Raw genomic sequence first — 16,379 nt, 5'->3', positions numbered from 1 at the left:
TGGAAGTCCAAAATGCAGCAGGGCAGTCAAATCTTAAACCTCCAAAATGATCTCCTTTGACTTCATGTCTCACATTTAGGTCATGCTAATGCAAGAGGTGGGTTCCCATGGCCTTCAGCAGCTCCGCCCCTGTGGCTTTGCAGGGTACTGCTTCCCTCCCAGCTGCCTTCACGGGCTGGCATCCAGTGTCTGCTGCTTTTCCAGGCACACGGTGCAAGCTGTCAGTGGATCTACCATTCTGGGGTCTGGAGGCCAGTGGTTCTCTTCTCACAGCTCCAGTAGGCAATGCCCCATTAGGAACTCTGTGTGGGTGCTCTGATCCCACATTTCTGTTCCACACTGCCCCAGCAGAGGTTGTCCAAGAGGGCCCTGCCCCTGCAGCAAACTTCTGCCTGGACATCCAGGTGTTTCCATACATCTTCTGAAACCTAGGTGGAGGTTCCCAAACCTCAGTTCTTGACCTCTGTGCACCCACAGGCTCAACAACACATGGAAGCTGCCAAGGCTTGGGGTTTCCATCCTCTGAAACAGCAGCCTGAGCTGTACCTTGGCCCCTTTTAGTTATGGCTGGAGCAGCTGGGACACAGGGCACCAAGTCCCTGGACTACACATAGCACAGGGACCCTAGGCCTGGCCCACAAAACCATTTTTGCCTCTTAGAACTCTGGGCCTGTGATGGGAGGGGTTGCCATGAAGACCTCTGACATGCCCTGGAGAGACATTTTCCCCATTGTCTGGGGGATTAACATTTGGTTTCTTGTTACTTATGCAAATTTCTGCAGCAGGCTTGAATTTCTCCTAAGAAAATGGGATTTTCTTTTCTATTGCATTGTCAGGCTGCAAATTTTCCAAACTTTTATGCTCTGCTTCCCTTATAAAACTGAATGCCTTTAACAGCACCCAAGTCACCACTTGAATGCTTTGCTGCTTAGACATTTTTTCTGCCAGATGCCCTAAATCATCTCTCTCAAGTTCAAAGTTCCACAAATCTCTAGGGCAGGGGCAAAATGGTGCCAGTCTCTGCTAAAACATAACAAGAGTCACCTTTGTTCCAGCTTCCAAGTGTCTCATCTCCATCTGAGACCACTTCAACCTGGATTTCATTGTCCATGTCATTATTAGCATTTTGGTCAAAGCCATTCAACAAGTCTCCAGGGCATTCCAAACTTTCCCACATTTTCCTGTCTTCTGAGCCCTCCAAACTGTTCCATCCTCTGCCTGTTACCCAGTTCCAAAGTCACTTGCGCATTTGCAGGTATCTTTTCAGCAGTGCCCCATGCTACTGGTACCAATTTACTGTATTATTCTGCTTTCACACTGCTGATAAAGACATACCTGAGACTGGGCAATTTACAAAAGAAAGAGGTTTAACTGGACTTACAGTTACACATGGCTGGAGAGACCTCACAATCATGGGAGAAGGCAAGGAGGAGCAAGTCACATCTTATATAGATGACAGCAGGCAAAGAGGGAGCTGTGCAGAGAAACTCCCATTTTTAAAACCATCATATCTTGTTAGACCCATTCCCTATCACGAGAGCATCACAGAAAAGACCCGCCCCCATGATTCAATCATCTCCAATTGGGTCCCTCCCACAACATGTGGGAATTATGAGAGCTACAAGTTGAGATTTGGATGGGGACAGAGAGCTAAACCACATCACTCACTATGTTCCAACTTCACTGCTTTTTTTGTTCCTGAAATCAGGGTTGGAGAAAAATGAACATTTGATGATGACATTTGCTTAGCACCATGTAGTTATAATCCATGTTCTTCATGTAATGTTCTTCATTAAAATTCTTAACAAAAAACCTTGTTTAGAGGGTGTGATTCCAATTTTTAAAGTTCCAGAGAGTAGAAGATCACAGACCATGTGATTTTCAGATTTTGTGACTCTAACTCATGTCTTTGGACTACCAGTCTGAAGAGGCAGGACAACATTTACAGTTAATGGTTGATATATAAAATGTGATGAGAGGAATGAGAGGAATGAAAGGTAATTTCAAATGTTAAAGGCTGGATTAACAAGAAAATGATAGTGTCATGAAATTGATAACTGCAAAGATGCAGAAAGAAGTATTAACAGGATATTTAGCCCAATTAGCCCTGTACCAGGATGATGGCTTCTGCTCATGGCTCTACAAGCAACACAGCTGTGTGAATTTGGATGAGTCATTTCAGTTCTCCAAGTTCAGATTTCTTCTCTGAAAGAGAGGGAGAAAAGTTTTCTGACCTCAGTTTAGGCAATGATTTCTGAGAAACAATTCTAAAAGGACGATCCATGAAAAAAATTATAATAGGACTTCATCACAATTAAGAATTTCTGCTTTTCAAAAGACACTTTTAATAGAATGAAAAGACAAGCCATAGACTGGGAGAAAATACTTACAAATCACATAATTGAGAAAGGACTTATAGCCAGAATACATAAGGACAGAAATTTCACCAAAGAAGATATGCAGATGGTCAATAAGCACATGAAAAGATGCTCAATATCATTAGTCATTAGGGAAATGCAAAATAAAACCACAATGATATACCAGTACACATGTACTATACCAAGTTTTGGCAGGGATATGAAGAGATTAGAACTCTCATACACATGTTGTGATAACGTAAAAATGTTACAACTACTTAAAAACTATTTGATATTTTCTTAAAATATTAAATATACATCTATCATATCACCCAGCCATTACACTCCTAGGTTTTAACCAAGAGAAATTAATGTCTATGTCTGTTCAAAGGCTTGTACATGAATGTTCTTAACAGCATTATTTGTAATAGCAATAAGCTGAAAAAGTCTATTAACAGATAAATGCATAAACAAACAGTGGTACATTTACATAATGGAATAGTACTTGGCAACAGAGAGGAATGGGTACAGATAAATATACTAACATGGATGAATCTCAAAATAATTATGCTAAGTGAAAGAAGCCAGATTAAAAAATACAGATAATTTAATATTTTTTTTAAATCTATGAATTGCAAACTAATTTATAGTGACAGAAAAAAGATCAGTGGTTTCCTGGAGATGAGGAAGGGGAAATGAGAAGGGGTAAGAGGAAGGATGACAAAGGGATGTGACTGAGCTTTAGAAGCAATGGATATGTTTGTTATCTTGAATGTGGTAATTATTTTGTGTGTACATACATATTCAAAACATAAAATTGCACACTTCAAATATATGCAGTTTACTGCATCTCAATTATATCTCAATAAAGCTCTTAAAAAAAAAAAAAACAAGAGAAAAGAAAGTAACCGTAACCAAGACAGTATGGTATTGGCATGAGGATAGATTAGTGGAACAGAACTGAGAGTCAGAAAATACACCTACATTTGTATGGTCAATTGATTTTCAACAAAAGTGTCAAAAGATCACTGAGGAAAAGATCATCTTCTCAATAAATGGTATTGTAATAACTGAATATCCATATAGGAAATAATTACCCCATGACACTCTACTAAAAATTAATTCAAATTAGATTATTAACTTTATATGAGATCAAAACCCATAAAAGTGATTTTTAAAAAAAAGGGAAAATACTTGTGACTTAGGTTTAGAAAGTATTCTTTACATGGGACACAAAAAGTATGAACCAATAAAGATAAAAATTGATAGACTAAAATCTATTAAAATTTTAAACTTTTTCTTATCAAAAGATATCATTGAGAAAATGAAAAGGAAAACCTCATATTATAAGAAAACATTTGTAGAACATGTATCTGACAGATGACATGCATCCAAAATATATGAAGACCTTTGACAAATCAATGATAGGAAAAGAAACTACCCGATAAAAAATAAAATAAGAGGATTTCCAGTATTAGCCAATATGAGAAGAGCCCTATTTCTCCCAAGTACTTCTTACATTGAAAAAACCCGAACTTAACACAACAAACGAACGTAGGGAGATTCCAAAAGGTGGAAAGAAGACAGTCTCTTCCTAGGGGCCTTTGAACTTGAGGAAGGACAATAATGAATTTCCTGGGTTTTCTTTTTGTTATCAGTAGGGCTATGGAGAAACCTAGAACCTGGAACCAGGTACAGACGGGTAAGAGCCGAGGTGTGGCAAGTAATGGGCAGCTCCAAAAAAAGTCCTGCTCCCCTTACACAAAGTATTAGGGAAAAGGTAGACTAACACAGGAGAAAATATTTTTGACAATATCTGTCCTTCTCTAGCCAAACACTATTAAAAACACTGCCTCCCCTGCATATTCCTGGCCTAATAGTTTCAGCAGACATGAGCAAGACTTAATATTTTACATAAACACTTGGAGAATCACACAGGAACACTCTGATTCCCAAGTCCGGTGATGTTGCTGAGGCCAAGTGAGGAGCTTGTCTTGGATCTCCTGCCCAGCAGAAACTGGAAGTGCTCTAATTTACCCCCCTGGGCGGTGTCAGCTGGGTACAGCAGGGAGTTGAGCCTCCATTCTCAACCAGAAAGTATGCAGCAAGGCTAGTCTCCAATTAATTAGCAATAATATTCCATGTCTTCAATTATTTTTCCCTCCCCATCCCCCCAGCTTACTTTGTCATACTCTCCTGTGTGATGGAGGAAATAATCTTAGTTAAAATTCAACTCTCCACATATTCCATTATTGTACTCACACAGCAACAAGTCTGAGAAAAATGCAAAATTATACTATGATCGCATTAAGTTCATGACCACCAAACTGGTTCCTTATCATTGCCTAGCAAGTATATGATGCCCAATTTCTCTCCTTCTCCTTCAGATTACAACTTCTAAACATTTTCTTTCTTCTCAAACCTTCAATATTCCCTTTCCATAGCCAGTTCTACCTGTTGTCTGTACTTCTCCTTTTACTTAGAGGAAATAGAGGGAAATAAGGGAAGGAAGGAGGGAGGAAGTGGGGGAGGGAGGGAGGAAGGAAAGAAAGAAGGAAGGAACAAGGAAGGAAGGAAGGAGGGAAGAGAGGGAGGGAGGAAAGGAGGGAGGGAAAGAATGAAGGAAAGGAAAAAGAAAAGGGGAGGGGAGGGGAGAGGAGAGGAGAGGAGAGGAGAGAGGAATCAGATGTGCAGCCTGGGCAACACAGTGAGACCTCATCTCTACTAAAAATAAAAAAAGAATTACCAGGTATGGTAGTGCATGCTTGTGGTCCCAGCTACTTGAGAGAAGCTGAGGCAGTAGGATTGCTTCAGCCTGGGAGGTTAAAGCTGCAGTGAGCCATGATTGCACCACTGCATTCCAGCCTGGGTGACAGAGTAAGACTTTGTCGCAAAAAAAAAAAAAAAAAAAAGAAAGGAAAGAAAGAAAAGAAAAAGAAAAAAAAAAAAGAAAAAGAAGATGTGGCAGACATGCCCCAGGATGACCCCCAGTGGACAACACTTGTTTGGACCCATCCCCCTGAGTGTAGGCACAACCTGTAACCCGATTCTAACCAATAGAATATGGGAAAGATTATGGGATATCACTCCTCTAATTATGTTATATGGCAAAGGTGAAATAATTTTGCAGAGATAATTGGGGTTTCTCATCAGTTGATTTGAGTTGATCAGAGCCCAGATTATACTGGGTGGGTCTCATCTAATCACATAAGCCCTTTAAATTTTAATGATAGTGTAAGTGTACTAAGGCTTGCACAACTGAAACACTTAAAAAAACTAATATGTATATAAGTTATATATGTAAATGAGTAAATTTTATTGTATTTAATTTTACCTCAATTTTTTAAGTAAAAGTTAAGATCTCTTCTTTGCAATGGGATTCTAATGGCAAGATTTATACCCAGTGAAAGGTTGAGAGATAGAGATGATTTTCCCAGAACTTGCAAACCAGACTACTGGGGTAGGTACCTCTCTGTGATACTAATCATTGGAAAGAAAAATGGAAAGTTTTTTTCAAATGTCACTCATTTCTTTAGTTACATGCTATTCTAAGTATAACCCAGATATTTCTGAGTATTTGTGTTTTCCTAAACTTTGAAAACTGGAATATACAGGAAGGATTAACTTTTTAATCCTTCCAGTTTCATTAGGGGTATCTGAATGATTAAGTGTTGTCTATAGCTTCTTTAGCACCACAGTGCTACAGAGACTGTATGGCCTGCAAAGCCTAAAATATTTACTATCTATTCAGCCCTTTAGAGAAAAATTTTGCCAACCTCTGATTTAGATGAAAGAGAGCACCTTCTTTCTATATCGATTCTAAACAAGGATAAAACAAAGATAATGAAACTGCTAAGTCAGGGCTGATGTTTATATACTTGTTAAGAAATCTGATAAACAATATTTGCAAAATTGGGTTCAGTTAACATGCCATCATTTGGTAGTTTACATTTGATTAGAAGCATTAAAATTAGCAATAGTTATCTAAAGCAATTCAATGGTATTTTTATTTTTGTCTGTCTGTATACCCCAGGTTTTATTGGCTCATGAACCTAAATGCAACTATTGTGTTTCTGGGAATATCTTACATCCAGCACTCACAGGCCTGGGCCCTTGTTTTACTTATTCCTTTTATGTCTATGCTTATGGCTGTGATAACTCTTCATATGATACACTACAATCTAATTTATCAGTCAGAAAAACGTAAGTAAATTATGCGTTACATTAATTTCTGGGTTTATATTGTTTTCTTGACAGATCTCCTTTCTCTTTGATTCTTTATAACTTCTCTTTCAACTCAGAATTTGAAAATTGTGTCAGATATTACCCTTGATAAAGCAATGGTCTGCAAGAATATTTTTAAGTAAAAATTAAGACTGCTTCTTTGCAATTGGATTCTAATGGCAAGATTTAGACCCAATAAAAAGTTGAGAGGTAGAGATTCCTCTTCTCCCCATCTTTCTTTTTTCCCTGGTTGAAAAAGTTTTAATAATGGAATATCTTAAGCATAAACAAAAGTAGATAAAGACTATACATGAACCTCACCTAGGTAGCTCTGAGCTTCAGCAATTATCAACTCATCTTCACTCACTTTTTCTTCTTCTCACCCGGGTAATTTTCAAGCAAAAACTAAATATTATAGCATTTCTTATTCTTGTATTTTGTTATATTTATTAATATGTAATATATTATGTAGGTGTATGCATACATAAAAGTTAAATTCCATTTGAAAAACATAACCACAATGTCATTATCAATCTCTCTCTCTCTGTCACACACACCCACATGTGTTTGTGGAGGAAGAAAATTTCTTAACACCATCAAATATCTAGTCACTGTTAAAATCTCCCTGATTGTTTCCTTTTTGAAATTTGTTTTTTTTTGTCTTATAGTTTGTTCAAATCAAATCCAAAAAAGGTTTAAACATTCCAAATGCCAGATATGTCCAGAAACTATCTATCTATCTATCTATCTATCTATCTATCTATTCCCCATGCATCTCTATCTCTATTTAATTTATTATTATTATTATTATTTTTTGAGACGGAGCCTCTCTCTGTCGTCCAGGCTGGAGTGCAGTGGTGCGATCTCCGCTCACTGCAAGCTCCGACTCCCAGGTTCACGCCATTCACCTGCCTCAGCCTCCCGAGTAGCTGGGACTACAGGCGCCCGCCACCACGCCCGGCTAATTTTTTGTATTTTTAGTAGAGACGGGGTTTCACCATGTTATCCAGGATGGTCTCGATCTCCTGACCTCGTGATCTGTCCGACTCAGCCTCCCAAAGTACTGGGATTACAGGCGTGAGCCACCACGCCCGGCCCCTAATTTATTATTTTTTAAAAAGAAATCTTAACATTTCTTAGAGCATTTCCCATAGTCGGGATTTTGTGAATTGCATCCGCATAGTGCTTTCCCTCTGTATTTCCTGTAAATTTTCTAATAGACCTAGATACTTGCAGATTCAGATTTTATTTTGGTCAAATTTCTTCATAGGTGGCATTATGTACTTTAATTAAGAGGCATAAAGTCTGTTTTTGCAGAGTTAGCATTCATTGATGATTTTTGCCCAAATCCAATATTTTATTGAGGATTGCAAGGTGATCATATTCTATATTTCTTCCTCTTTTACTAGCTGAAATAGTTTCATAAAGACAGGTATCTCCTCATCAGCTAGTTACATTGAGGTATAGTATATGTAATAAAAAGAAGATAAACATTTAATTATTTCCTTCTATCTATAGATTTGCAAATTATTGAGTTGAATTTCAACATTCTGCTAATGTAACTATTAGGATTTCTTTTTTAAAAAAACTATGATTATGAATTTATGCTCTTAAGCGTTTTTTATGTATTTTAATCTACTACAGCTAGTGATTCTCAAATTTGTTTCCATATTTGGACAGTGAAGTCCCCTTCATGTTGGTACCTTAGTCGTTCAGATAAGCCTCTTGCTGTTTTTCATTGCTTCCTTTGTTTTATGGATTATCCTTCCATTTTTAAATAAATGCAAATATTAAAATATGTGTGGGTGCATGTAGGCATATATATTGTCTGTCCTTTTGATGTAAGAAGTAACATATAATTCACACTTTTCTCACTTACTTTTTTTTTTACTTAGTATAGTTTAGGGATCGTTTTATAATTGTATATTCACCGTGTAACAAACTATCATTTATTTTACCAGTCCCATATGGATAGACATTTGGGTTGTTTTTTTACATTTGCCATATTAAGTAGATTCTAACAAATAGCTTGGTGCATGTTTCTCTTTGCTTTTCTTTTTTGCCAGTGTATCTTTAGGATAGATTCCTAGAAGTAATATTGCCAAATCAAAAGTAAGTCCATATATAATTTTTCTATATGTTGCCAAATTCCTTTCTATAGTGGTTGTGGCACTATTTTGTATTTCTACCAAAAATGTACAAGCATGCCTTTTTCCCCACACCCTCTCAAACAAAGTATATTGTCAAACTTTGGGATTTTTGCCAATTTGAGGGTGGAAAATGGTATCTTGCTGTGGTTTAAATTTGCATTTTTCTTATTTTGAGAAGAGGTGAGCATCTTTTCATTGCCTTAGAGCATTTTGAATTTCTTTTTCAGTGAATTACCTGTTCATGTTTCTAGTTCAACTTTTCTATAGGGTTGTGGTATTTATTGTGGTAAAAAAACATACAATATAAAATTTACCATCTTTATCATTTTTTTTCTGAGTGTATAAGATGAACATGTAATTTTCAGCTCAGGCATTCAGCTATCAGGACTATTTATTGTAGCTTTTAACTGATAATAATAATTGTACATATTTACAAGGTACATAGTGATGTTTCAATACATAAAAGGTATAGTAATCACATCAGGGTAATTGGCAGATCCATCATCTCAAACATCATTTCTTTGTGTTGGGAAAATTCAATATCCTTCTTCTAGCTATCTAAAACTATATAATATTTTATTGTTAACTATAGTCATCCTACAGTGGTATAGAACACTAATACACATTCCTCCTACCTAGCTATAATTTTGTGTCACTTAATAAATCTCTCCCTTTCCCCTATGCTTCCCAGCCTCTAATATCCTCTGTTCTACGTTTTACTTCTTTGAGATCAGCTTTTTCTGGCTTCCACATGTAAATGAGAACATGCAATGTTTAACTTTCTCTTGGCTTATTTCACTTAACATAATGCCTTGCAGTTTCATTCATTTATCCAAAGGAAGGAAAATCAATACATCAGAGACATTTGCACCCTCATATTTATTGCAGCACTACTCACAATAGCTGAGATATGGCATCAGTCTAGGCATCCAACAACAAATGAATGAATAAAGAAAATGTGGTATCTATACACGATGGAATACTATTCAGCCATAAAAAGGAATGAAATCCTGTCATTTGCAGCAACACCAGTAGAACTGGAAGACATTGTGTTAAGTGAAATAAACCATCTTAATCATTTTAAGTGTACAGTTCAGTAGTGTTAAGTATATTCATATTGTTATGCAATGGATTTCTAGAACTTTTTCATCTTGCCGCAACACTAAAGCTGTATACCCACTAAACACTAATTCCTCCTCCCCACTCCTCCTAGCCCTTGGTAAATGCTCTTCTACTTTCTGTTTCTATTTTTTGACTGCTTTAGCTACTTCATATGAGTGGAATCATATTATTATTATTACTTCAAAGACAGGGTCTTTGTCCTTTTATGACTACTCACTTAGCCTAATATCCTCAACGTTTATCCATGTTGTAGCATCCTGTCACATGCTACAACATGGATATACCTTGAGAATATTAGGATATTAATACCACATAACATTCCATTGTATGTATATACCACATTTTCTTTATTCACTTGTCTAACAATGGACATGTGGGATGCGTCTAGCTCTTGGCAAATATAAATAATGCTGAGATGAATGAGGGTATGTAAATATTTCCTCAGAATCTCACTTTGAATTCTTATGGATATATACTCAGAAGTGGGATTGCTGAATCATATAGTAGTAATTCTACTTTAAAGTTTTTGAGAACTCTTTTTACTGCTTTCCACAATGGCTGCACCATTTTACATTTCCACCAACAGTGCACGAGGGTTACCCACAATTTCTCCACATCCTTGTCAACACAGTATTTTTCTTATCTTTTAATATTGCCCACCTTGAATGATGGCTATGAAGTGATATCTTCTTATTGTTATTTCAAATACAGGGTCTCCCTATGTTGCCTAGGCTGATCTCAAACTCCTGAGCTCAAAGGATTTTCCCACCTCATCCTTCCAAAATGCTGGGATTAGAAGTGTGAGCCACGGCACCCAGCCTCATTATGGTTTTGATTTGCATTTCCCTAGTAATTAGTGATGTTGAGCATCTTTTCATGTGTGTATTGGCCATCTGTAAATCTTCTTTGAAGAAAATTCTATTCAAGTCCTTTGGTCATTTTTTAAACAGGTTATTTGAGGTTGGGGGGATTTTTGTTAAGTTGTAGAAGTTCATTATATATTCTGGATATTAGCCCCATATCAGACATATGTTTTGCAATTATTTTCCCCCATTCCATATGTTGCCTTTTCACTCTGTGGATTGTTTTCTTTAAAATGCAGACGTTTTCATGTTTGATGTCATCCCATTTGTCTATTTTTAATTTTTTTGTTGCCTGTGTTTTATTGTCATGTCCAAGAAATCATTGCTAAATCCAATCTTCTGAAGCTGTTGCCCTATAGTTTCTTCCTGTAGGAGTTTAATGGTTTTAGGTCTTTAATTTATTTTGAGTTAATTTTTGTACATGGTCTAAAGCAAGGATCCAACTTCATTCTTTTGCATGTGGATATCCGATTTTCCCCGCCCTATTTGTTGAAGAGACTGTCCTTTCCCCCTTACGTAGTCTTGGCACCCCTGATGAAAATTATTCGCCAACATATGCGAAGGTGTATTTTTGGGTTCTCTACCCTGTTCCATTGGTCTTATATCTATCTTCATATCAGAACCTTGTACTCTTAATTGCTGTTACTGTGTAGTATGTTTTAAAATCAAGAAGTGTGGGACATCCAACTTCAATTTTCTTTTTCAAGTTTGTTTTCACTATTAATATTCCATATAAATTTCAGGAATTTTTTTCTATTTCTGCAAAAATGCTATTGAGATTTTGACAGGGATTGCATTGAATCTATAGATCACTTTGGCTAGTATGGACATTTTAACAACATTAAGTCTTCCAATTCACAAGCACAGGATATCTTTCCATTTATTTGTATATTCTTCAATTTTTTTTTTAGTAAAGTTTTATAGTGTCCACTATACAAGTCTTTCACCTTCTTGGTTAAGTTTATTTCTAAGTATTTATCTTTTCAATGCTATAGTATATGGGAATGTTTCCTTAATTTACTTTCAGATCAGTCATCGTTAATTATAGAAATGCAACTGATTTTTGAGTGCTGATCTTGTATTCTGAAACTGCTGAACTCCTTTATTAATTCTAATGACTTTTGTGTCAAATTCTTAGTGTTTGGTACATATAAGATCATGCCGTCTGTGAACAGAGGCGCTTTTCCTTCTTCTATTCTGATTTGTATGCTTTTTAGTTTTTTCTCTTGTTATTTCTCTGTCTGAAACTTTCAGCACTATGTTCAATTATAGTAGCAAGAGTGGGCATCTTTGCCTTGTTCCTAATCTTAGAGGAAAAGCATTCAGTCTTTCCCATTGAGTATGATGTCAGCTGTGGGATATTCATATATGACTTTTATTATGTTAAGGTAGTTTCCCGCTATTCTTAGTTTGTCTAATGTTTTTATCATGAAAGGGTGTTGAATTTTGTCAAATGTTTTTCCTGCATCCATTGAGATGATCATGTGGTTTTTGTCCTTCATTTTGTTAATGTGATGTAATACATTGATGTAATACATTGATTGATTTTTGTATGTTGAACTATTTTTGAATTCCAGGTATAAATTCCACTTGTCTGTGGTCTATGATCCGTTTAATGTGCTATTGAACTTGGTTTGTTTCTATTTTATGTCAATATTCATCAGAACTATTGATCTGTACTTTTCTTGTTATGTCTTTGTCTGGTTTTGGTATCAAAGTAATGCTGGCCTCAGAATAGTTGGGAATGTTTTCTCTTTTTAGAGTCTTTGGAAGAGTTGAAGAAAAACAGGTGTTAATTCTTCTTTAAATGTTTGGTACAATTCTCCAGTGGATCCATCTGGTCTTGGGCTTTTCTTTGTTAGGGGGTTTTTGATTACTGTTTAAGTCTTTTCACTAGTTTTAGGTCTTTTCAGATTTTTTATTTTGTCATGATTCAGTCTTAGTAGGTTGTATGTTTATAGAAAGCTATCCATTTCTTCTAGGTTATATAATTTGTTGGTGTATAATTCTTCCTCTATAATCCTTTTTATTTCTGTGACATCATTTGTAATGTCTCCTTTCATTTCTAATTTTAATTATTTGAGTCTTTCCTCTATTTTTCTTAGTCTAGATAAGGGTTTGTTAATTTTTTTATCTTTCCAAAAATCAACATGCTTTCATTGAGTTTTTTCTACTGTTTTCCATTCTCTATTTTGTTCATCTCTGCTCTAATCTTTATTATTTCCTTCTCTCTTCTGACTTTGTGTTGTTTGTTCTTTCTCTAGTTCCTTGAGGTGTAAGGTTAAGTTATTGATTTGAGATCATTCTTCTTTATTAATGTAAACATTTGCCATTATAAACTTTCCTCTTAGTATTTACCACTCTTGCTGCATCTCATAAGTTTTGGTATAGTGTGTTTTTGTTTTAATCTGTGTCCAGATATTTTCTAAATTCCCTTGTGATTTCTTCTTTGTCCAATTTGTTAAGAATAGGTTGTTTTGTATTCATTTCTTGTCAATTTTTAGAGCATTATATTTTGGGAGTATTAACACTTTGTCCATGACAAAAGTTGCAAATATTATTCCCTATTTATCACACATATTTTTAACTTGCTTCTTGTGTTATTTTTTTATGCACAGGGTTTTCCATGTGTTTGTTTTGTCTTTCATTGGGGCTTATGTTTGTAATAAAATTCATCAATATTCTCCCTTATTGCTTCTAAATTTTGAGTCATGGTCAAAAAGTTTTACTCACTTTCAGGTTATAAAAGAATTAACCCACATTTTCTTCTAGTATTCATTTTATTGCCTCTTTTCTTTACCTCTCTGACCCCTTCATAAATTATATTAGAATATCTTTTAAGAATAAACCCAACTGTATCTTTTTTCCATATTATTACCAACTTATCCTAACCTTACTTATTAAAAAGTCTATGTTTTTCAAACTGATTTTAGATGCCATCTTCACTGCGTACTTTCGCTTGCACTTCTGGAGTTTCTATTCTGTTCCATTGTTAAGTCTCTCTATTCGTCTTGTTTAACTCAGACCTTAATTCGTAACATATTTTTCTTTTCCTGCTATTTCTCTATACAGCTACTACCAATAGTAATGCAATGAGTTACATTTTTAAAAATGAAGCGCATTCACCAATGTTATTTTATTTTTATCATATACCTACAATGTAGTGGGGAAGGGCACCTTTTGCAGACTAGACTCTGGATGCTTTGCCCCTGCTCCTGTAGCACTCTGAACACATCTTTACCATTTTATTTACCACATATGTTGAAATTATCTATTTATAAACACAATTAGAAATTCCTGTGTCTTATAAATACTTGAATATGGTAAGTGTTCAATCAGTGTTTGTTATTGTTAAGCTGAGCACAGAAACTGAGACATAATATAATTAAATGACTTGCTCAAGATGTCACAGAAAAGAGCTGAAGTGGAACGAGAACCCAAGCCTATTTTTCTTAGGCTGGAGCTCATTCTATTACACCACATACTGAGGCAGTGAAGCATGGAAAATATTATACACAGAAGCCTCTGCCCTGTTTCTGAGAGCTCTGTGGCCTGTGGACCACACTTAGCAGTACATATCCTCCTAGTAGTCTATAGAATGCGGTCAATATGCAAAAAGTCCCCAATAGCAAAAAAAGAAGAAAATGTAAAGTATATGATTTTTCCTAAAAACCACTTTGGCACTTTCTCAAGTGTCTAATTATCAAATAATTTGGAGTTTTGTGAATACACACACACATATGCACACATATGTATACATATATTCATATATACTATTTTTGGATTCAAATTTTCTAAATAACTGTTCAGCATCCATTCATTTGCTTCTTAATCTACTATTTGAATATACATTCATCTGAATCAAGAAATACAATTCTCTTTCAACTAATACAGATCTATGTAATAAAGTCTGTTTACTGCCAGCCTATTGCAGTCCATATATTACATATTTTAACATGTGATAAGGTAACCTATTTTTGGATGTTAACAAGAAAAAACTTTATTAGCTACAGGAACAATTAGCATAGAAAATGTTCTCAAGTGGCTGACTTTATACAAGGCTCTATAAAATGAATATTTGAGGGTTGTGCTTTGTTTTGCTTGTTTTGTTTACTATTTCTAAGCTCACCCAACTATGATGAAGTAAAACTCTGTCTTTCCTTTAGTGAGGTGTATAATCCTTATTTTGGCTTCTTTCTGATGACTAAATTGGAAATTCCTCAAAGCTGTAATTCAAAGCCATAGGTGACCTTAAAGAAATGATTTTTTATATGCTACCTTTTATTTTAAGGTAACTTTTCAAATGTGGACCATGCATTTCATTATGTTTAGCTGTCAAGCACGGCATTCATTTGCATTTCTTCCCACTGCTATAATTTTGAGAACTGGCAGGTGACCAAAGAAGAAAAAATATGCATCTACCATCTAGAGTGCAATGTAGGCTTTTTTTTAATTATAATTAAGTAGCATAGATATTCATGATTAGATCAAGGTCAGAAGAGTAGAATATTAGAGCCAAGGACTTAAAGGCACAAAGAATAGGAAAACTGCTCTCCAAAAGTTTTTTTAAAAAAATAGTAATAACTACAATCTTTAAGTTTTGCAATAAAACACTTAAAATAGCTCATCTGTTTTATTTTAAAATGTGCACGCCTGGTGTGTTTGCCATGCACATTTAAACCAGAGCTTGAAGTCTCAGTTGAATTTTTCATTTCAGTATTTTCGTCAACTTCCCATTTCTGCTCCTGGTACAGAAAATCAATTTGAGAATTGTAATGATAATGGACTTTTTTAAAGGCTGAGCCTACATGACACCCAAAATTATTTGCATAGAAGGCGTGAGTTTTCTATTAAGTCTAATGGATTAATCCAAGGAAGTGGTATGATGTTTAGATGTAAATGTTTTCAACAGGTATCCATCCTAACATTCAGTGGTAACTACAGTTTCATGGGACAAGGGCCACTCCCTTTGGGTAGACAGATTATTGTACAGTTCCTTTTCTTGGACTCTCTTGCTGACTTACTGGGTCTCTCTCAGTCCAGTTGATCAACTTAGGTTTATTACTTCACCACTTTCTTTCCCTCTTACAACCCATCTAGCACATTGTCTACCTCTTCTCAGTCTCCTTAACCAACCTTTCTCCTGTGATAATTTCCTAACTGATGTGCAGCCCTAGGATTCATTCCAGGGACCCTGAATCTTCTCTTCCTGCCCTCTTTCCTTAACTAATCTCTGGACTCATGGCTTTTAATGCCATCTAATACACCAAACACTCAATGTTATATTGACCTCTCTCCTGACCTTGAAAAGCATATATTCTACTTCTTATTTGACATGTTGACTTGGTTATCATCTAATAATTCCTCAAACTTAATTTGACCAAAACACAACTCCTGATTCAGCTAACTACACACTGGCTTCTTGTTTTCTCCCTCTCAATAAAGTCACCAAGGGGGAAAAAAGTAGACATCTTCAAATTTTCTCACTTCTTCACCCCTTTCCCCATCAGAAAATTTTACTGATTGTTCAAAAACCATCCTATTCTCTTCATATCTCTTCGTGGCTACTACTGTACTAGTCTGGGTCAGCACTATCTCTTGCCTGTTCCCCAGGTCCCTAAAATTCATTATCCATGCAGCTACCCAGGTTCCAGGGTAACTAT

General features: G+C 35.7%; 1 protein-coding gene across 1 annotated transcript in view; it reads left to right on the top strand.

The window, feature by feature from the left end:
- The window catches only part of SLC15A5 (solute carrier family 15 member 5), an 88,857-nt gene that overhangs the window by 13,416 nt on the left and 59,062 nt on the right, over positions 1–16,379 (top strand). The window contains exon 3 of the mRNA XM_001142606.6: positions 6,391–6,560. Within this exon, the coding sequence (XP_001142606.4) occupies positions 6,391–6,560 (170 nt within the window). The remainder of the gene's footprint in view (positions 1–6,390; positions 6,561–16,379) is intronic.

The sequence above is a fragment of the Pan troglodytes genome, chromosome 10, assembly GCF_028858775.2.
Source record: "Pan troglodytes isolate AG18354 chromosome 10, NHGRI_mPanTro3-v2.0_pri, whole genome shotgun sequence".
Taxonomy (NCBI): Eukaryota; Metazoa; Chordata; class Mammalia; order Primates; family Hominidae; genus Pan; species Pan troglodytes.
Note: the sequence above shows the minus strand (reverse complement) of the source record. Positions and strands in the feature narration are given on the sequence as shown.